General features: G+C 39.3%; 2 protein-coding genes across 6 annotated transcripts in view; one reads left to right on the top strand and one right to left on the bottom strand.

Annotated features, from left to right (window-relative positions):
- The window catches only part of FAM114A1 (family with sequence similarity 114 member A1), a 166,275-nt gene that overhangs the window by 18,974 nt on the left and 127,634 nt on the right, over positions 1 to 19,667 (top strand). The window lies entirely within an intron of this gene.
- TLR1 (toll like receptor 1) overlaps positions 6,615 to 19,667 on the bottom strand; it is a 66,635-nt gene continuing 53,582 nt past the window's right edge. The window contains exons 1-3 of one of the 2 annotated variants that reach the window (XM_014827393.3): positions 17,913 to 17,990; positions 15,621 to 15,718; positions 6,615 to 13,446 (exon numbers count right to left, since the gene is read on the bottom strand). In XM_014827393.3, coding sequence (XP_014682879.2) covers positions 11,023 to 13,383 — 2,361 coding nt within the window. In that variant the 5' untranslated portion in view covers positions 13,384 to 13,446; positions 15,621 to 15,718; positions 17,913 to 17,990 and the 3' untranslated portion in view covers positions 6,615 to 11,022. Of the gene's footprint in view, positions 13,447 to 15,620; positions 15,719 to 17,912; positions 17,991 to 19,667 lie in introns of those variants that run through there. The other variant, XM_044767694.2, reaches the window with a different exon arrangement.

The following is a 19,667-nucleotide window of genomic DNA, read 5'->3' as shown; positions in this document are numbered from 1 at the left end:
GCTATGAATGTGGATGTACAAATATCTGCCCAAGTCCTTGCTCTCAATTCTTTCGGGTATATACCCAGAACCCAGAACTGGAATTGCTGGGTCATACAGCAATTCTAGGTTTAATTTTTTGCAGAACTGCCATGCTGTTTACCACAGCATCTTAGACCACTTTGATGGTGCCTTACTTCAAGCTTCGGGTAGTTATCTTGCTCATCAAATTGGATGGGAGGCCAAGCGGTGCCGAGAAGGAATAGGAATGGTGGCCCCATAATTTGAGCAATCTGACTGGACGAGCACAGGAAGGGGTAAGCTAGAGGCCTTGTCTTGAAAGGTAGTGAGAAAACAAGCATGGTGTTATTTATGCAGATTGCAGAGTACAGACCAATTTTTTTAAAGCAACACTTTTCAAGGTTTTTATCATACTTAAGGTTCAGGTGACACTGCTGGAGATCACTTGTGAAGATGAAAATTTCCACATGGATTTGTCCACAGGAGGAACGACAATTTAAAAGGAATGATTATAATAGTTTTACATAAATGTGAAATTGAGGAGGGAGTGTGTTCTTAAAACAAGAATTTTTTTTACAATGATATTGGTGTTTTTTCGTTAAAATGTAATGCATGTATTTCTACATATATTTTAGGGGAAAAGTCATAAAATGAATACTGTATCAAGAAAAACAAAAACAGTCTGTTCTACTGCCCACCTTAAACATAGAAACATGCCTACATATACACGAAAACAGGTGCTGGGTGCACACCCTTCAGGAATGTTGGAGAGGGTACTCCCAGCTTGTTGGATGAACCAAGCTCTAAAATCTCTTCCATCTCAGAAATTCTCAAACAACTCTGATCAGCACATTCACGTTCTCTATTGCCCTCTCAAGGAAAAATAACCACTTGGGGTTTTTGGTATCCAAATACATATTCTTCCCTTTCCCAGAGCCCACTGTGTTTAAATACTTTACACCGTCAGCGAATGGAGTTTTCTTTCCTTATTTTTAATTTAATTAGTAAATCATGCCAAGTTAGAAAGTAGTATTTTGTGTCATCATCATCATCATCACCATCACTGTTGTTTGCATTTACTTTCTAAGTGCAAGATATTGCCTAATCCACACCACAAACTACATAGAACATATAGGTGACTCCCACTTGAGAGGTGAGGAAACTGACTCAGAGAGAACAAGAAACTTGCCCAAGGTCATCATCCAGTAAGAGATGGAGTCAAGGTTCAAAACTGAGTCTGTCTGGCTCCAAAGCCTACAATTTTTTTTACTACTCTAGGTGCCCAAGAGTTTGTGTACCACTCCCTCTGCCTTCACCTGGAATTTCTAAAATCTTTAAATCTTTATTTGCAATGGACACTAAGAATAATATGCTCAGAACAGTATGTGCTGATAACTTTGAGATGTAACATTTTTTATTCCCTTCAAAAATCTCTCCCCTTTTTCTCCCCCCATTTCCTTCTCCTCTTTTCTCATGCTGGTATTCAAAGATACCTGCCATTCCCTCTCTCTCTCTCACATACACACACACTCACACAGTCACGCGCTCACACACGCATACGTTTCTCCCCTTATACCCTCCCGTGATTTCAGACTTCTGCCTGCCCTATTTCTGCCTTCATATACAGGTTGCAATGAACAGAGAGCTTTGGGTTACTTCAAATGGATGGAGGTTTATTTTAAAGACACTACAGAAAAATAACTACATAAAGATACTACAGGAAGTAAGGAAGCACAGTAGCACACAGCCGGGACTCAGAGACATGGAACAAAGCCTTCTCAGGACTTCCAGAGGCAGCCCTGGTGGTCAGGCCATCTTGTTAAATCCTTCAAAGTGGGTAAGGGCTCTTCTCTACTCTGTTATGACTCGGCGTCTCTTTGACTCTTCGTCTTTCTCAATCTGCTTCTCTTTCTATTCCCAACTTCTCTTTATTGCTTCCTTTGCTTCTATTTCTTCCTACAGCCCTAGTAGCATGGCTTATAGGTAGGGCAGAGGCTCATCCTGAGGGCACTTCTCCCAAAATAAGAAATCTGATTGGATCCTATCTCACCATCCAAAATGGAGCATCTCCATTGGGCAGAGGACCCATGGACCACCTGATAGTCTGCTGGCCTATGTCATGTCTTGGCTTTGATAGGTACTGTGGCCCTGATCCAGGCAGGTAGGAAAGTCACATGACCCAAGGCTGCCCACTGGCTAGAAGGAAGGGCTGGGGCTGCTTTCACCCTACAGCTGCTGTGGGCTAGCTCATAGTCTAGTATGAAGCAAGTGTTAATTGAGAAAAGCTTCTCTAACTTAATTATAAGTATCACTAAGAGGAAATAGTGACAGAGGTTATTTTTTCTGAATTATATTTCTGAAAAACAAATAAAATTCTCACGTGGTTAGGAAATTCAAATAGTTTATCATGCATTTACTACACTTGATGAGTATAAGGAGGGGAGAAATTTTTAGTTCAACTAAATAAATTAAAATGGTCCTGATAAATAGTAGGAACCTAATTAAAGACTGCAGAAATTTGATAAATACTTTATCATCAAGGACTGGAGCAGCACTGTCCAATAGAATAAAGAAATAATGGAAGCCACATAAGTAACTTTAAATTATCTCGTAACCATGTTTAAAAAAACAAAAAGAAACAGGTGAAATTAATTTTAATAATATATTTTATTTAATCCACATATCAAAATATTCACATGCATGCAATATTAAAAAACTACTAACGAGATACTTTACATTCTTTTTTCACATATTGTCTTAGAAATCTGAAAGCACATTTCAATTCAGACTTGCCACATTTCAAAGACTCGATAGCCACGCATGGCTAGTGGCTACCATATTGGACAGATAGAGCTAGGGCCTCAAGTCAATAAATGACCCTCCTGTAATTAGCCAAAGAACTGGAACTCTTAATTCACCCACAAAATTTTCCCTAGTGGTGCCAAATATTGCTATTTCTCCTGTCCCAACCTCTCCTGATTCCAGCTTCTGCTCCCTCTCTCTACTGACCCTGATCACTCTTGTGAATAATCCTGTTGTTGAGACATCTATCAGGACCCACACAAGAAAGAAAAAATAGATATATTAGAGGTGGAATGGGGAAGAGAAGAGGGAGGGTAAATAAAGACTAAAGAAAGATTAAAGAGGAAAAGAGAGAAACTGGAAGGTTTTGGAAAGCAGAAAGGATGGTAGGTTAAAGGAGAAAGCAAAAAGATGGGGGAAACAATGGGAATGACAAAATGGGGAAAAACAAGATGGAACGTGAGGGACGGGAAAGGAATGGAGGCAAAAAGGAGAGAAAATAAAATTTATGGGCTAAACAAAGGAGTGGAAAAAGGAAATGAGAAGGAAATGGGGAGTATCTGAATTTCTCATCAGGTGCCAGTTATTACTACAACTTTATTAATGACTTTAACATTTATCCTAGACACAGTTATAGAGAAACTCAATCATGTAATAAACATCCTGTGAGACACATCAGCATGCGGAAATCCCCTGGATTTCCTTGTTTGCATGCAAACCACATATCATTGTTTTCAAAGAGTATGAAAAAGTTATACATTGAATCCTGCCTACTAAAATATCCTCCAATACATCCAGTGGTCTGCCGGAGCCACTTTATACCAGCTCGTGAGAGTCCACTTTTAATTTCAAGAATTTTGTGAGCCAGTTGTTAAAAATTAAATTATTGATTAATTATTAGTAGTTAATTATTATTAATTATTAAAAATTAAAGTATATATACTTTCAACTAAATAAATTATGTTAAAAACAAAATAAGAGATGCTCGAACCTCATCACTTCCTAAATATTTTACTATATAGTTACTACCATTACCTGCTTGAGGTTATTTATGTCTAATGCATCTGTATGGTGGAAATACTATACAATGTACACTACTGGTGGATCTCCTTCCAGCTCCACCTTTAGTGACGTGGTGGCATTTGTACCTTGAAATTGACAATGGTGGGAATATTTACACCATGCAATTGGCAATCACTATAAATCAAGACTTTACTGTTTTGACAATTTTCTAGACTTATGAAAGTAATGGAGAAAATGTTCATTATTTGTCATAGAACTTTTTCTTTTCGGAGAGTCTATTGTTAAACCTTTACCAGCACACCACTACATCTGGTGTCATTTATATCTATTTTTAAAGAATGAAATCATTTCTCTAATTCAATGACTTACTTTTTCAAAGAGTTATCTCTTAATTTTGGTTAAATCGTTGTTCAGTGTTTACATTATTGTGGCCTTTGTAAATGTTGGGGCACCACTAAAAACTACATTATATGTTATGATTACACTCCATGATTACACTTCTGTTTTCTTCTAGTTAATACTTGCCTTGCATTTCATTTTGTTAGTTTTCTATGTATCTGTGACAATTTTCCCCACATTCTCAAATCTCTGTCAAGTCAAATTTTTTAAATGGTCTGGTCTATCAAATAAACTGTCGCCTCCTCCTAATGACCAGTCATCCTGTCCCAGTATGGACTGAACGCTCTACAGGACTGCTGCAGAGTTGACATCCTCTGCCTTTGAGTTGCTGCCATCCTGGAAAGTCCTTGCTCCTCTTTCCTGGATTATAGCTCGCCTGTTTCCTGGAATGCATAGCATTTTCTTTCTTGGTTTGCACCTGTTGCAGTGGAACACGTCCTCCAGTAGTTTCCTAAGAAAGAGTGCTTTCATGGTTAATTTGGAGTGGGAGTTTAAATGTCCTGTCTCATATTTGATTGATATTGCTCTATTATTTCTAGAATTGTATTTCTAGCATTGTATTGAGAAGTGCGTGCCATTTTGATCTCTGGCTCCTTGTATCTGCTTTTCTCTCTTTCTTTCTGGAAGCTTTTAGGAACATTGTCGTTGGTATTCTAAAATTTCAAGAGAAGGTGCCTTGTACCATTCATTTTTCTGGGCAGTTAAGAGATTCATGTACTTCAGTGGAATTACTTTGTTTTATTTCTTTGATAATGTCTTCCCCTTCTTTTTTGTTTCTGGAACACCTATAAGATGGATGTGGACTTCCCAAACTTAGGCTATTTCTTATTTTTTCTCTTGCTTTGGCAATTAATCTTTTTGTTCTAATTCTTTAGAAATTCCCTTAGGATATTTTCCAATGCTTCAATTTCTTTGGGGGAAGAAGCTGTCATATTTAAGTTCTAAGAAGTACCTCTATCTTCCAGTTGTCTTGGAAGAGAGCGAAACATCCTCGTAGGCCTGCTTGTGACTGGATCATCAACATGCAGCACTCCTGTCCCCCGACTCTCAAAGGCATGGTGCCTGGGACATTGTTGATTAACTTTGATAACGGATTTTTATTAAGGGTTGTCATCTACTTGTGTGGGTGTTAACTTGCAGTGAATAAGTGACTGTGTCCTAGTATGAGGGTGAAGTCCATCGGAGAGGTCTGGAACAGCCAAGGAAGGCAGTGACTAGCTGGTTCAAAGTGTTGGGGAGCCATAGGAAGAAATAGTTCAGAAAGAGAGACCCTGAGAAGCAGCCAGGAAATTCAGCACGCCTCTGAAATCCTCAGAAGGGACTGCTTTCCCAGAACCAGGCGAGTTGGAGACTTGAATTGTTTTACTTGAAAATAAAAGGAAGCGATAACCCCAAACCTAGAAACTCTGGTGACACTCAGGTTGCATTAGTGAAGTCGAAGCTTTTCATGTGTTTGTTTTCTAACTGGATCCTGTTTTGAGCTGTCCATGCTCATTGCCAATATATCGATTGGGATCCTAGTGCTTTTCTATTTACTCTATTAGTTATTTATATAAAAAAGGAAAAGAGAACTTTGTGATATTTGCTACCAGATTACTTCCCAATTTCTTGTTTCCCCATTTGTCATTTTTAGTTGTTTTTATTGCTTTGACTATTCATTTGCTTGTTTGTTTCCAGTTTTTATGTTGTCAAATTCTGTCTCTTTTCTCATTTTACTTAATCTTAGGAAGCCCAGGACAATCCAGGCTGAACATGATCAGCAGCTCAGCTCCAGTTCCACGTCTGGTGGCTTAAGATAATGGAAATAATAATAATAACAATCATAATGACATCATCTTAATAGCTAACATTTATTGAACTTTCATTTGGGGCCAGACACTGTTCTATGCGCATTGCATATATGAACTCATTTAATGCTCCTAACAACAGTATGAGATAGGTGTTATTATTCTTCTCATTTTATATCCAGTGTAAATAAAACAGAGAGGAATTACAGAACCACTCAGAGTCACTAGAAGGAGGTGGAAGAGGCAGAATTCAGGCTGGGGTGGTCTGTCTCTGGAATGCTCCTCCTGCCCACTGTGCACTGCCAGCTCTGGAGTGAAAAGCCAGACCCTGGATATCCACACATTATACCACTGATTTCTCATAACAACCATATGAGAGAGGCACCATTACTATGCCCATTTTACAGACGAAAAAAAGGAGGCTGGAAGAGGTTAAGGAATTCATCCAAGGGCATAGAGCTGCAGAGAAATTGAACCAGGATTTAATTCCAGAATGCTTGTGGGCAGAACCCAGCTTTATAATCTTTATTCTCTGCTACTTCCAGTTCCGACAGTGACTAGTTTGATCCCCTAAACCCCATTTCCTTTTTTTTTATTGGTTGCAAATTTTTCAAGCACAGAAAAGTATAAAAGCAAAAGCAAGCACCAACCGCAGGCAAGCAGTGATAAATGTTTTTGTTTATTTTCATCCAGACTTTTTTCTGTGCATATTTTTGACATATTGAAACTATACCGTGCATATAATTTTGTATCCTATGTGTTTCATTTATATTGTAACATAAGCATTCTCTTATGTTAAAAGACTTCCTATAATTATATTTTAAATTGTGGTAAAAAAAATAACACGAAATTTACCATCTTAACCCTAAACACTGTCTTTTAATGGTTGTAAAATATGTCACTAAATGAGCACAGCACATTTCTCCATTGTTGGAAGTGTGGAGTGTTCCAAATTTTTCTCTGTTAACAATGACCCTGCAGTTAACGTACTTGTGAAGAAATATTTGTCCAGATTTCAACATATTTCCTTAGGATAGATTTTGAGAAGTGGAATTACTAGACCAAAGAACATGAATATTTTAAAGCTCTTCATATAGATTACCAAATTACTTTACCCTCCTGATATCACTATATAAAATGCCCATTCCACTGCAGTCTTGTTAGTATAACAGGCTGATAAAAATGGAACTATTTTAATATCAATTTGGCTGAGGCCCCTGGAGTGTGGTATGATATCAGATAACTGGCTTTGCAAGCCTTTGCTGACTTCTAGCCAATAAAATGGGTCGGAGAGTCTGAGAGGAGTTAAAGATTGGAAGACGACTTTGAAGAGAGCTTTTGGTGTGTTATGAGTTCCGTTTACCCTGAAGAAGGATGGATGGGGTGTGCCCCCTTATACCTCAATTCAGGAGAATGGGCCTCTACAGAACCACTTGGAAAGCTTGCCGCATGAACTCTGTACTTTGGGGGACATATTGCAACTAGTCTTTAATTCATACCTGGAGATCTGAAGGTCTTGGCTAGCTACTCTAAGGGTACATTTTATAAATAATGAAATTTAGGCTTAGAAAGTTGAAGTAAATTGTCCAAGGTCATTCACAAATAAGTGATGGAACTAGAGTTGAAACCCAGACGTTTCAAACTGAGCTTGTATATTTACCCATTATACAATATTTCTTCTCATTTACCTATGAAATCTTTCTGATTTTCATTACGTCACTTCTTATTTGTCCATATTTTGACCTGAATTCTTCATCTCCCCACTGGGAATTCTTCGGCAGGAAACTCCACCAATGCAATTTCAGCCTCCTTGCAGCCTCCTTAAAACCACTTATGAGAGCAGATATTTATATATAGGATTCATCTAACTTCTCTTCTCAAAACCTAGAGTTTGTTAGATAAACTTTAACTGACTTTATGCCTCCCTTTAGGGATTTTTGTTTTAGACTTGCTAGATGTAATAGATTGAATTGTGACCCCCCCAAGATTTATTTGTTGAAGTCCTAAACCCCAATGCCTCAGAATGTGACCTTATTTGGAAATAGAGTCATTGTAGATGTTGTTAGTTAAGATGAGGTCATTAGGATGGCCCCTAATCCAATACTATTGGTGTTCTTATAAAAAAGGGAAATATGGATACAGATAGGCATAGAGGGAAGACAATATGAAGAGACACAGGGAGAAGATAGCCATCTACAAGCCAAGGAGAGAGGCCTTGAACAGATCCTTTCTTCCTACCCCTCAATAGAACCCAACTCTACCAACACCTTGATATTGGATTTCTAGCCTCCAGAACTGTGGGCCAAGAGCTTCCATTGTTTAGGCCACACAGATTGCAGTACTTTGTTACATCAGCCCTAGTAAGCTAACACACAACAGTGCTGAGCAACTAAAACTTGTTATGAAATCTTGAAGTTCATTACAGGAAGTTTAATCATCACAGAGAAAACTGGAAAATCCAGTTCTAACAACTGTTGCAACTTCTATTGCAGAACAAGAGCTTTCATACACTCTTAGTAAATATTCATGGTTTGAATTTACTTCCCACTATTATGCTTCATAGAAATTTAAATGATAACTTTCCTATATCCCTAAGTTTTAACTCCATAGCTGGACTTTCAAGACCCTTGACAATATGATCTTAATCTAACTTTCCATGCTTGTACTTCACTGTCGTTTTTCATAAAACTCATGGGTCCTATCAAACTGGGACACCAGTCCCAGAATAGGACTGGGTATTTCTGTCCTTGTTTTCTTCATCTATTTAGAATGGCCTTTTCATTATTCATCATCACACATTGCAAAATCCCAAGTCAAAGTCTTCCTTCAAAGCCCAATGGAAAAAACATCACTTCTGTGAAGATTCTTTTCACTCAATCTAAATGTTCTCTGAACTTCCATTGTATATTTTTGTTTCATTGATTTTTATTTTAGCTAGCTGGATACATGTAATGTCCCCTGATTGACTATAAATTCCTTAGGGCAAGAAACCACTAGTTTATGAACTAATGGGTATAAAGGGTTGCTCCTCCCAAAACTGGAGACTGAGACAAGAACTTTGTGTTCAGGTCATTTGTATGAAGAAATAATCTCAGGGCTCAAGAGTGAGAGGACTGAGAAGAAGGAAACAAGGAAGAAGGGAAAGTCAATCCAAGAGTGCGTTATTGAGCTGGTTCCTCCTGTGGGTAAGCGAGGCTTAATCCCATTGGAGATTCTGAGAAATGGTGTAGACTATGCCTCTTTTTTGTGTCTGTAGACTTTTCTTTTTAATTGACATATAACTGACATATAAAATTATGTTAGTTTTAGAGGTACAACATAGTGATTCGATATTTGTGTATACTGTGAAATGATCACCACAATAAGTCTAGTTAACACCCATCACTAGACTATGCCTCATTTTTTTACCCAAGAATAAAAGAGAGGAATATTTATCTAATATCTCCCATCTCCTAAGTGGTCAAGGATCTCCTCAGAGGTATCTCTGGCACTTCTAGTTTTGTGCATATCCCAGAATGGTTGAACAGGCGTCTACAAACATCTTGTGCAGTGGCATTAGTGAAGCTATGGGACATAAAGTGAGAGATACATGGTGCAGTTATAACAAGGTGCTGTTAGGCTACACCTGCCCAGAGCTGGCTGCCAGAGTAAAAGGGTAGACAGAGAAAATGTTTGATGAGTACGAAAAATATCTGCTATAATAAAGCTGGGGAACAAATATCTACTACAGCATATCCCTTGCACTGCTCCAATCTGCTCATGCCCTATTTTAATAGTTCCCCAGAGACAGGGATGCTATTCATAGAGGCAGTACACATCAACTATATTCCTCCTTCTGATCAAAAGAGCAAAGGTTCTTGTGCACGCCAGTTCAGACAACTAGAATTTCAGCAAGATCTCCAGTCACAGAAAACCAGATTCAGAATTTCCATTTGGCCTGAGATGTAACACTCTTGGTTTGGGTTTCTCCAGATACAGACCCTGAGACAAGTATTCAACTGCAAGTAGTTTATTTCAGAGATGATCCCAGGAAACCTCCTTGAAGGAAGAGGATATGAGATAAGAATAGAAAGGAAACCAATAAAGAATACCTTATCAAGCCATTTCTACTATGAAGAATCAGAATTCTAAGCTACTGGGTAACTCCAAAAGAGTTTAAAGTACACCCCAGATTTATCCCAAAAAGGGCTAAGAAAGTTGGAGTATTTATCCCCCAACTGACTTTCTGACATTGGTTGAGGGCTGGTTCCAAGGACAACTTCCAGCCCTTCTGAATTGCCCTTTGTGGGCATTTCATGCAGAGGCAATGCTGAGTAGAAAGGAGGAGGGCACCCACAGCTACATTAATCTGCTGAAGAAACCCAGCAACAGGTGTAAAAGGCATGGAGTTTTCTAACATAGACCCTGGCACACAGGAATATATATCGCTGAAGTTGTTTGAACAGGTGCTTCTCTTAATTACATGATAAATTCAATGAATTCAGTCCTATCAAAGAAACAGGTGAATTCCTCATATGTTAGAAATTGGCTGGGGTCGGCCCGGTGGCCGAGTGGTTAAGTTCACGGGCTCCACTGCGGCGGCCCAGGCTTTTGCTGGTTCGGATCCTGGGCATGGACATGGCACCACTCATCAGGCCATGTTGAGGCGGCGTCCCACATGCCACAACTAGAAGGACCTGCAACTAAGATATACAACTATGTACCAGGGGGATTTGGGGAGATAAAGCAGAAAAAGAAAAAGATTGGCAACAGTTGTTAGCTCAGGTGTCAATCTTCAAGAAAAAAAACAAATAGACTAACTGTTTAAATCAAGATTATATCACTTCATTAATTTTTATTACCACATATAAATGGTGAACGGGGGCCTGAAAGTACACATGTTATCTACATCATAAATCCAAAATCGTGTTTAGATTCAGGTCAATGCAAAATAAGGTCATTGTTGGAACTTCCAAAAGCAGCAACAGTGAAAAGAATACTTTTAGATCTACATGTGATCTATTTATTTTGATTACTCCATCAACTTAATATTAATGGCTGCTCTTAGGTTAGCCCAAAAAAGTCCATGTTTGCTCTTCTCCTTGGGCCATTCCAAATAAGTCCTCTTTGCCATGAGAATTTTCAGCTTGTGATAGCTACTGGGAATGGAATATTGTGGAATGGGTTCCAGCAAGATCAGGATTAAGTTATCAGATCCTTCATGAAAGAGATTGTGGTGGGCAAAGTAGAGCTCATAATGGCACCACTCACTCTGAACAAAGTTGGGAGACAAAACAAAGATGGACTTGTAACTTTTCTCAGTGCAGTTTATGATATTTTCCACAATGCTCTTGCCAGGAACAAAGTTTCTCTCATGGAGACAAATCCGTATATCCTCCTTTTCTAAGTTTGGTAGTAATTCACTCTTCACCCAGGCAGAATCGTGCCCACTATATGAAATAAAAGCATGGAACTGGAGAGTTCTTTGGAGTTCTTCTAAGGGTATGTGCCTAGCCCTGCGCCGGGTCTGCGTCCACTGACACACCATCCTGAGATACCAGGGCAGATCCAGGTAGATACAGAGGATGCTCACAGTAACAGCCAACACCAGCACAGGGACCACAATGGTGATAACAAGCAGAGCTGTGTTGCAGGATAATTGAGACAGATGAAAGTCCTTTAGTGGGGTTCCCTTATAGCTTTCTGGATACTCACACTTATAAGAATCAGGCCAACCCTCTACCACATCACTTGATACTTGGCCTATACTTTGGATAAATTCTCTTAGCTCACACGTACATTGGAATGGATTGTTCCCTGCTTTTATTGACCTAATCTTCTGGCAGCTCTGGAAGAAGTCAACTGATGGGTTGGAAATTGAATTATGGTCAATGATCAGTGTAGAAAGGCTGTTAAAGGCACCACATCCAGGAAGGTTGGTTAAAGAATTGAGAGCAACATTGAGTTTTTGCAAAGATTCTAGTTTCATGATTTGTTTAGGGATGCTCCTTATTCTGTTATTGTGAAGATCAAGTACCTTGATCCTGGGAGGTAAACATCTGAAAACAGAGTCAGTAAGTATATTTGAAGACATATTTAAACTTAATAAACTTCTAGTCCAAGAGCAATTTCCTTCATTTTCATCATACCTTAAAAAATTCTGGCTAATATCCAATTGATGTAGAGACTTCATCTCCTTGGTCATATGAGCTATATTTGTAAGTTCTTTTAATTGATTTATTTGTAAACTAAATGTCTCCAGCTTAGTCAATGTTCCACAATCTCTAAAAATCGTGTCTGTTAAGAGATTATTGGAAAAATCCAAATGCAGAAATGGGCTAATTTGAGATGGGCAAAGCATGTGGATCATGTGTGTACCAGATACTGTGAAATTTTGGATGGTCATATTTGAAAAGATTTTGTAGATAGAACTTTGTGGAAAACTGAACACATCACTGACAACTTGGTATATAGACAAGGCCTTCAGTGAAGTGTTAGAATAATCAAAATCTCTGAAGCCAAGGTGACCTTGTAGTTTCACATTTTTAATCGAGAAATTTTCTACACTTGTATACCAAACCAACTGGAGGATCATAATAAAAGAATCCCAAGCTGTTTCAATGTTGTTTAAAGTAAGACTTGATAACCTTGGATTCTTTTGAAGTTTTGACAGAATATTTAGGAAATAAGAACATCGGTTATCATCCAGCACACATTTGATATTAGACAGTTCCAGATTTACTGCAGTGCTGAGGGACACATCCAAAATGAAATGGAATTCCTTTCTTGTCGGGAAAACAATGTGCAGACTCTCTGTGTTAAGGTGTCGAAGGCTCTCAGAGTCTTCTTTTTCCCCATAAGGGTCTCCTAACACCAGTAAAACCTTACTGATATGCAAATGAGCAATTGGCAGCACACTAGATTTTTGTAACTGTGTGGCACTCAACCCCAGAAATTCTAGTTGAGACATGTTGCCAAACTCTTTGCATATGGGCAGGGCATCAAATGCATTAAATGAGAGGTCTAAGTGCTTGAGGTTCACAGTAGGGTGGCAAGAAATCTTCCCCAACTTGTTGTGGGACAAATCCAAGTATTCCAATTCCAGGTTGAATTTGAAAACACTGATATCAAGATACTGGATTTTATTATGAGAAATTATCAAAATCCTCAGCTTTGATAGTAATTGGATGTCAGAAGTCCGAAGCTCAGATATATAGTTTTGTGATATATCTAAGATTGTTGTTTTCAGAGATAGATCTTTGGGAACATGGGTGAGACCTGCTTTAGATCTGTCAACAAAAAATTCCCTTTCATCAGATGATTGGATTCCAATCTCAAGTATTAACACAAAGATGACGGCAAAGTGGAAGATGCCAGAATTAGTTTTAGTCATTTTCTAACACTAGAGATTCCTAAGGGTAGTTGCTATTCTTCAGAGTATTCTGATACGCAGATCCTAGAAAAAAACCAAACAAACATGAAATGATTGTATTAAATTAGGCATGGCTGACATTAAACATTTTTTACTGAAGACTCATAAAATGAAAGCAACTTTCTTTGGAGTCATACAACCTGAAGCCAGGGAAATATACATATTGATAAACAATTATACTACCTCTAATCAAATAACTTTTAATATGGATAGTGTAATGGATTCAATGGGAACCCTACCCAAAAGATGTATCCACCTCCTAACCTTGTCTTAATCTCCAGAAATTGTGAATATTATCTAATTTGGAAAAAGAGTCTTTGTAGAGATAAGTAAGTTAAGGATCTTGAGATGAGAACATCCTGGATTATCCAGGTGTTCTCTAAATCCAATGACAAGTGTCCTTATAAGAGAAAGGCAGAGGGAGATTTGATGGAGACATCAGAGATAGGAAGGGGTAGGCTGTATGAAGATGGAGGCGGAGATTGGAGTGATACAGCCACAAGGCAAGGAATGCCAATAGCCCGATAGCCACCAGAAGCCGGAAGAGGCTCTAGAGAGAGTACTGCCCTGCCGACACCTTAATTTTGGACTTCTGGCCTCCAGAACTATGAGAGAATAAATTTCTGTTGTTTTTTATTTTTTTTCTTCTGAGGAAGATTAGTCCTGAGCTAACATCTGTGCCCATCTTCCTCCATTTTATATGTGGGACACCTGCCACAGCGTGGCTTGACAAGTGGTGCATAGGTCCGCACCAGGGATCTGAAATGGCAGAGTGCATGAATTTAACCACTGCACCACCAGGCGGGCCCCAAATTTCTGTTGTTTTAAGCCACCAAGTTTATGATAATTTGTTACAGCAGCCACAGGAAACTAATCCAGATGGTTTCACACACTCATGGAAAGTCGTCTGACCCCAACCCTTCAAAGATCATTTAGAACTCAACCTAGAATTCATAGCTGATGTGCTTTTTACCTTTGACACATACCCCCACGACTTTCTTGAGAGTTCCCTTCCCACGTGGTTGAATTCAGAGTCTTCTTGCATTACCTCTTATTACCAACACATGGTTTGGTGCCTAATTTTGGTCTTACTCAAAAGGTAATTAGATCATGATTAAAGGGCTCAGAAAATCCATCCATTCATCCATTTATTTATTAAACCAGCATTTATTGATAACCTACTGGCCATGTTTTAGGGACTGGAGATAGAGCAACGAACAAGATGAAGTCCTAATTCTCAAGTTGCTTATTATCTAGTGGGAAGGCAGAAAATAAGCAAATAAATGACTAAACGTAATTTCGTGTAGTGACAAGTGCTATATAGAAAAAAAAAGCAGGGTAAATGAATCAAGAATAGTGGTAGTTATGTAACAGTGGTTGGGGGTGGCTTTTTTAGATTGGTTAGTCAGAGAGGCCATTTCTGAGAAGATGGCATTGGAGTGGAAACCAGAATGAAGTGAATGAGCAATCTATGGGAAGATCTGGGGGAAAGTGTTCCTGGAAAAGGAAGAGTCAGATGCAAAAAGAGATGGGATTGAGGTTAGCTTGTCTGAGGCACAATTAGGAGGTCAGTGTCAGCAGGGAGTGAGCAAGGACGAGAGGAGTTAGGGCCAAGATCATACAGGGTGTAAGTCATTGCAAGGATTTGGGATTCTATTCTGAGAGTGATAAGAGGACAGTGAGCACGGGAAGGTTCTGCGGGTGGGAGCAGTTTACTCCTCTCTCTTATTCAAAAAACTCTTTTCATTCATTCTTCCTATAAGTATTTATTCCCTATACATTGTAGGCATTGTTCTAGGTTATGCTCATTGCACTAGTTACCATCACACTATGGCTCAGATACTATTTTGTTAGCACCATTCCAAGGGTGGATGAGACCAAAAGGAGTTGTGTTGGTATGAACCCTAGAGAGTGATACACCCCCCTCCCCACCAGAGACCCTTTCAGCTGGGGCTACGTGGCTACACAGATCTTTCAAGGAACTGATTCAAAATCCCCCAGAGCTGCATTAGACAAACAACCCATCAGTAATGGCAAAGAGTCAAATTATTCTTCACATATTGCCTCACATCTCTCAATGGGTACAGAAGAAGCTAAATAAACCAAGTCCCAGAAATAACCCTGGGTTGCAAAAGTTCCCCAAAGTGGATATGCAAACTCATCTGGTTTTTGCATTTCCAAGCATTGCTTGGACTTACGCTTTTGTAGAGATGCCCACTGATGCTTTGGTTATCCTTATTTCTTTGAACCCAGAAAAGGACCCAGTATACCTCCTCCATCACCACTCGGAAAGACTCTACAAGAAAGGGGACACATATTAAAATGCATGTTAAAAGTATAGTGGCATTTTTATGGCATTGATTATATTTGGCTGAAAGACCCAGAAATTTCCCAATTCTTCTTCTCCAGCTTCCTGAAAGAGCTACTTCCACAAGAGACACAATTAAATGAGAATAAATACCCAGTTACTTGGGTATTTGTACCCAAGTACAAATACTTGGTGCCATTGCCTAGCATCTCAAAACACTGCCAGTGCCTAATATTTCAAAACAGAACTATCTGGTAAAAGCTAGGTCGAAGTAGAAGTGGTTTGGGTTTGAGGCTCCAGTGGGCTTCCCTACTTATTCCTAAGCCTGAATCCAAGTCTGGGGATCTTTCTACTTTCTGGCCAACTCCTGAGTTCAAGACGGCAGTGATCAGCGTAGTCAGGCACAGTATACAGAGAGTGACCAGAGAGTCAAGGGGCGGAGACAGGACCCCATGCATGGATGTGAATGCTTCACGCATGGTGAACCCACCACAAGCAAGACAAAGTTGTCCTTGTTTTCTTAACAACAGCAACCACCTCAAAAGATTTAAATTTATAAAACTGCCTATCCCAAACGTTTAATGAAAGCACGGCTTCAGTTTTATATCTAGCTAAATTAATTGACTCAAATATCTTCTATTTACCCAAGCTCCATTTTGCCTTTTCATTTGTAGTCATTAATTTGAAGCACTCAGTTTATGATACTGTCTTCGTTTCTGTGATTAAGAAGTCAAAGTATTGGGGCTAGCCCCGTGGCCGAGTGGTTGAGTTCGCACGCTCTGCTTTGGGCTTTGGTGGCCCACGGTTTCGCGGATTCGGATCCTGGGTGTGGACATGGCACCACTCATCAGGCCATGCTGAGGTGGTGTCCCACATGCCACAACCAGAGGCACTCACAACTAGAATATACAACTATGTACTGGGGGCGCTTTGGGGAGAAGAAGAAAAGAAAAAAAGATTGGTAACAGATGTTAGCACAGGTGCCAATGTTTAAATAAAAAACAAAACAAAAAAGAAGCCAAAGTATTGTATGCACGAGGAACTGATGTTTAGGTACGTACAGGATCTTTAAATTTTACATACCAAACTTGCTAAATCAGTGAAAATCAATTTTTGATCAAAGTCCTAATGACTGAATCTCATCTATATTAGAAACTTAAAACTATTTTATTACCAAATAAAATGATTATTTGCTAAGTTGATTAGTAAAGGGTGCTTTAATTTGAAAGTATAAAAATATCTCTAGGTGCCTTTATGTCCATTTTCACAATTTTGTTAGGTTTAGCCTCACATTATATGGTACAATGCATTTGAATTAATTTGTTTGGAGCCTTTGGCGGCATCAAATCAGGACCCTGACTTCTCTTAAGGAATAATACCCATACAATCAACGTGCCCCACAAATTCAGTCCTGCGAATAGTAATTGAGCGTCTTCTCTGCACCAGGCCAACTAGCTATGAACCACAGAACAAAAGGATCAAAACCAGTTCAAGAGCTTTTCTGCTTTGTTTCCTATGTGGTTTCGTGAACTTTTGCCTTTTGTCGTAAAGACACACTCATTTTCAACTCTTTTGATCAAATTGGGTGTAGCCTGGGAAACATTCTCAAAACCTACAATTCCACCTGACCAGTAGCACCCCAGAACAGTTTCAGCGGTCTGAGAAAACAGAAAAGAATAGCTCACGGGAACAGCCTCCAAAAAACAATAAAATAAACCTGCCCATAAAAACAGAGGAAATGAACATCATCACTGCCTCCAGCAGTAATCTACCTACATCTCATGTCCCTCAGCATTCTCACTGGGAAGAGGTGGATGGAGAAGGGTGGGAGGAGGGGCAATACTCCCCGAAATCAACAACTAGTTGCTCTGTAAGAAAACCAAGAGATGTTTGTGACCTGATTCATCTCCCAACTCAAACATATCTCTTGAAAGCAAATCATGCATGAGATGAGGTGCCATTCAAGAAAAAAGTCCCCCTCGCCAAAAAAAACCCGTTTTCTCTGATTTAGGACAGGGATCTGATAAACAAATGCTAGTTCAAACCACAGTAAGTACATCTCAGAAATAAGGAACTTAGAAAAACATCCAGCACTTAGTCTTAGAAACTTTTGAGATTTTTGTGTCCCAAAACTAGTTATATCATTATTTCCTTCTATAGAATTAAAAAAGATGCCGCTTACCAAGACAACCTGCCCGTCTGTCTCATTGGCAGTCTGTAGGAAATTCAAGTACTTCCTCAAACATTTATTTCACTGGTAAGCACGTTTAATGTTAGGGCGGGAGGGCGGGGAGTGGGGGAGCTGTTTTCTGCCATCTACCGAATCCCAGTGAAATTACATTACACAGGAGGTGGAAACCTGCTTTCTCCTTTCATGTGTCGAATGGGGCCTGTGGGTTAATTGATAGACCTGTATTAAAATAGAATCACATCTACACGGCTCTGTATTTCACTGCAGTTGACTTACTATTGTCTACAGTAATGCAGTGAAGGAGGTGGTGTTAATAGTCCACAGATGATTATCGGCTGAATTCAAAATGCTTATCGTTGTAACTGTGCTGGTAGAGGAGGGCATGCAGGTCTGGGCATATTTCAGATGCCTTGCTTCTTGCCTTTTGATCAGTGCACTATTAAAAGTGACTGAGATGGGCCAGCCCAGTAGCTCAGTGGTTAAGTTTGCACGTTCCGCTTCTGTGGCCCGGTGTTCACCGGCCTGGATCCAGGGTGCAGACATGGCACCGCTTGGCAAACCATGCTGTGGTAGGCGTCCCACATATAAAGTAGAGGAAGATGGGCACGGATGTTAGCTCAGGGCCAGTCTTCCTCAGCAAAAAGAGGAGGATTAGCAGCAAATGTTAGTTCAGGGCTAATTTTCCTCAAAAAAAAAAAAAAAAGAAAGTGACTGAGAGTGGAAAGATGGTCAAGATCAAACTTTTGCTAAAACTCATTCATAAAGAGGGAAGATCATTCGTGTACTGATACAGAATGGATGCTAATCATGTCTTTTTTGACAAATCGGTTTTCAGAGAAAATCTGGTGCTCAAATTTTTTTCCATTCATATTTTCAAACTTTCTTCAAAAAAGTGATTTTTTTAAAACTCCATGTGAAAAATATGCTATCTAACAATCTCTTTTCTCTGATGTTTTCTCAGATAAGCACACTCAAGGAATCCTTTTTGATAGCTCCGCTCTTGTCTTTGAAAATAACAAAAATAACGAAACAACAAATAGGCAAATAAAGCTAAGAAATGCTAGCTGTCTGCCTCTGAACTTGTCCTCAGCCTAGTATTGCATAATGTCCAGTCACAGACTGACACAATTCTTCACTGTAATCAGCTTTGCTGCCACAGTGAGCAAGGTCAACTTCCCTAAACTAAGAACCCCGGGATTCTTTTTGACTTATTCTGTCTCTCTCTGTTTCTTCCTACCCGCTCATAATTTGTTTAATAGGGGAAATGCGTCTATAAATATATTTCTGAAACTGAAAGAATGAACCTCTTCCCCCTTCCACTCCCAATCTTTCTTCCCTCAGATCCATAACTGGAGATGAGGGTGGTCTTTGACTAGCCATTCAGTTCCTGGCTCCCAAAGGTATTTGACTCTGAGAAACAGGTCTAGAGTGTAACGCTCAGGAACAGGAAGTCAGCAGGGCAGTAAGCAGAGCACTTTGGCTCTCTAAAGTCCTGCTTCTCTTCAAACTCATCCCCACCTCTGTGAGTTGCCCACCTGCCTCCATTTTCCCTCCCTATTGTCATTGGACGAACACACACTTGTAGTCATGGACACCCCTGCATTGATATAACTACATCTCCTAAGGAAAAGCTTTAATTCTCAGAGAATATGGTTTCTTTTTAAAATTTTAATATTTTATTTAACCTAAAGTGTCCAAAATATTATTATTTCAACATGCAATCAATATAAAACATTATCCATGAAA

The sequence above is a fragment of the Equus asinus genome, chromosome 3 (genome assembly GCF_041296235.1).
Source record: "Equus asinus isolate D_3611 breed Donkey chromosome 3, EquAss-T2T_v2, whole genome shotgun sequence".
Classification (NCBI taxonomy): Eukaryota; Metazoa; Chordata; class Mammalia; order Perissodactyla; family Equidae; genus Equus; species Equus asinus.
Note: the sequence above shows the minus strand (reverse complement) of the source record. Positions and strands in the feature narration are given on the sequence as shown.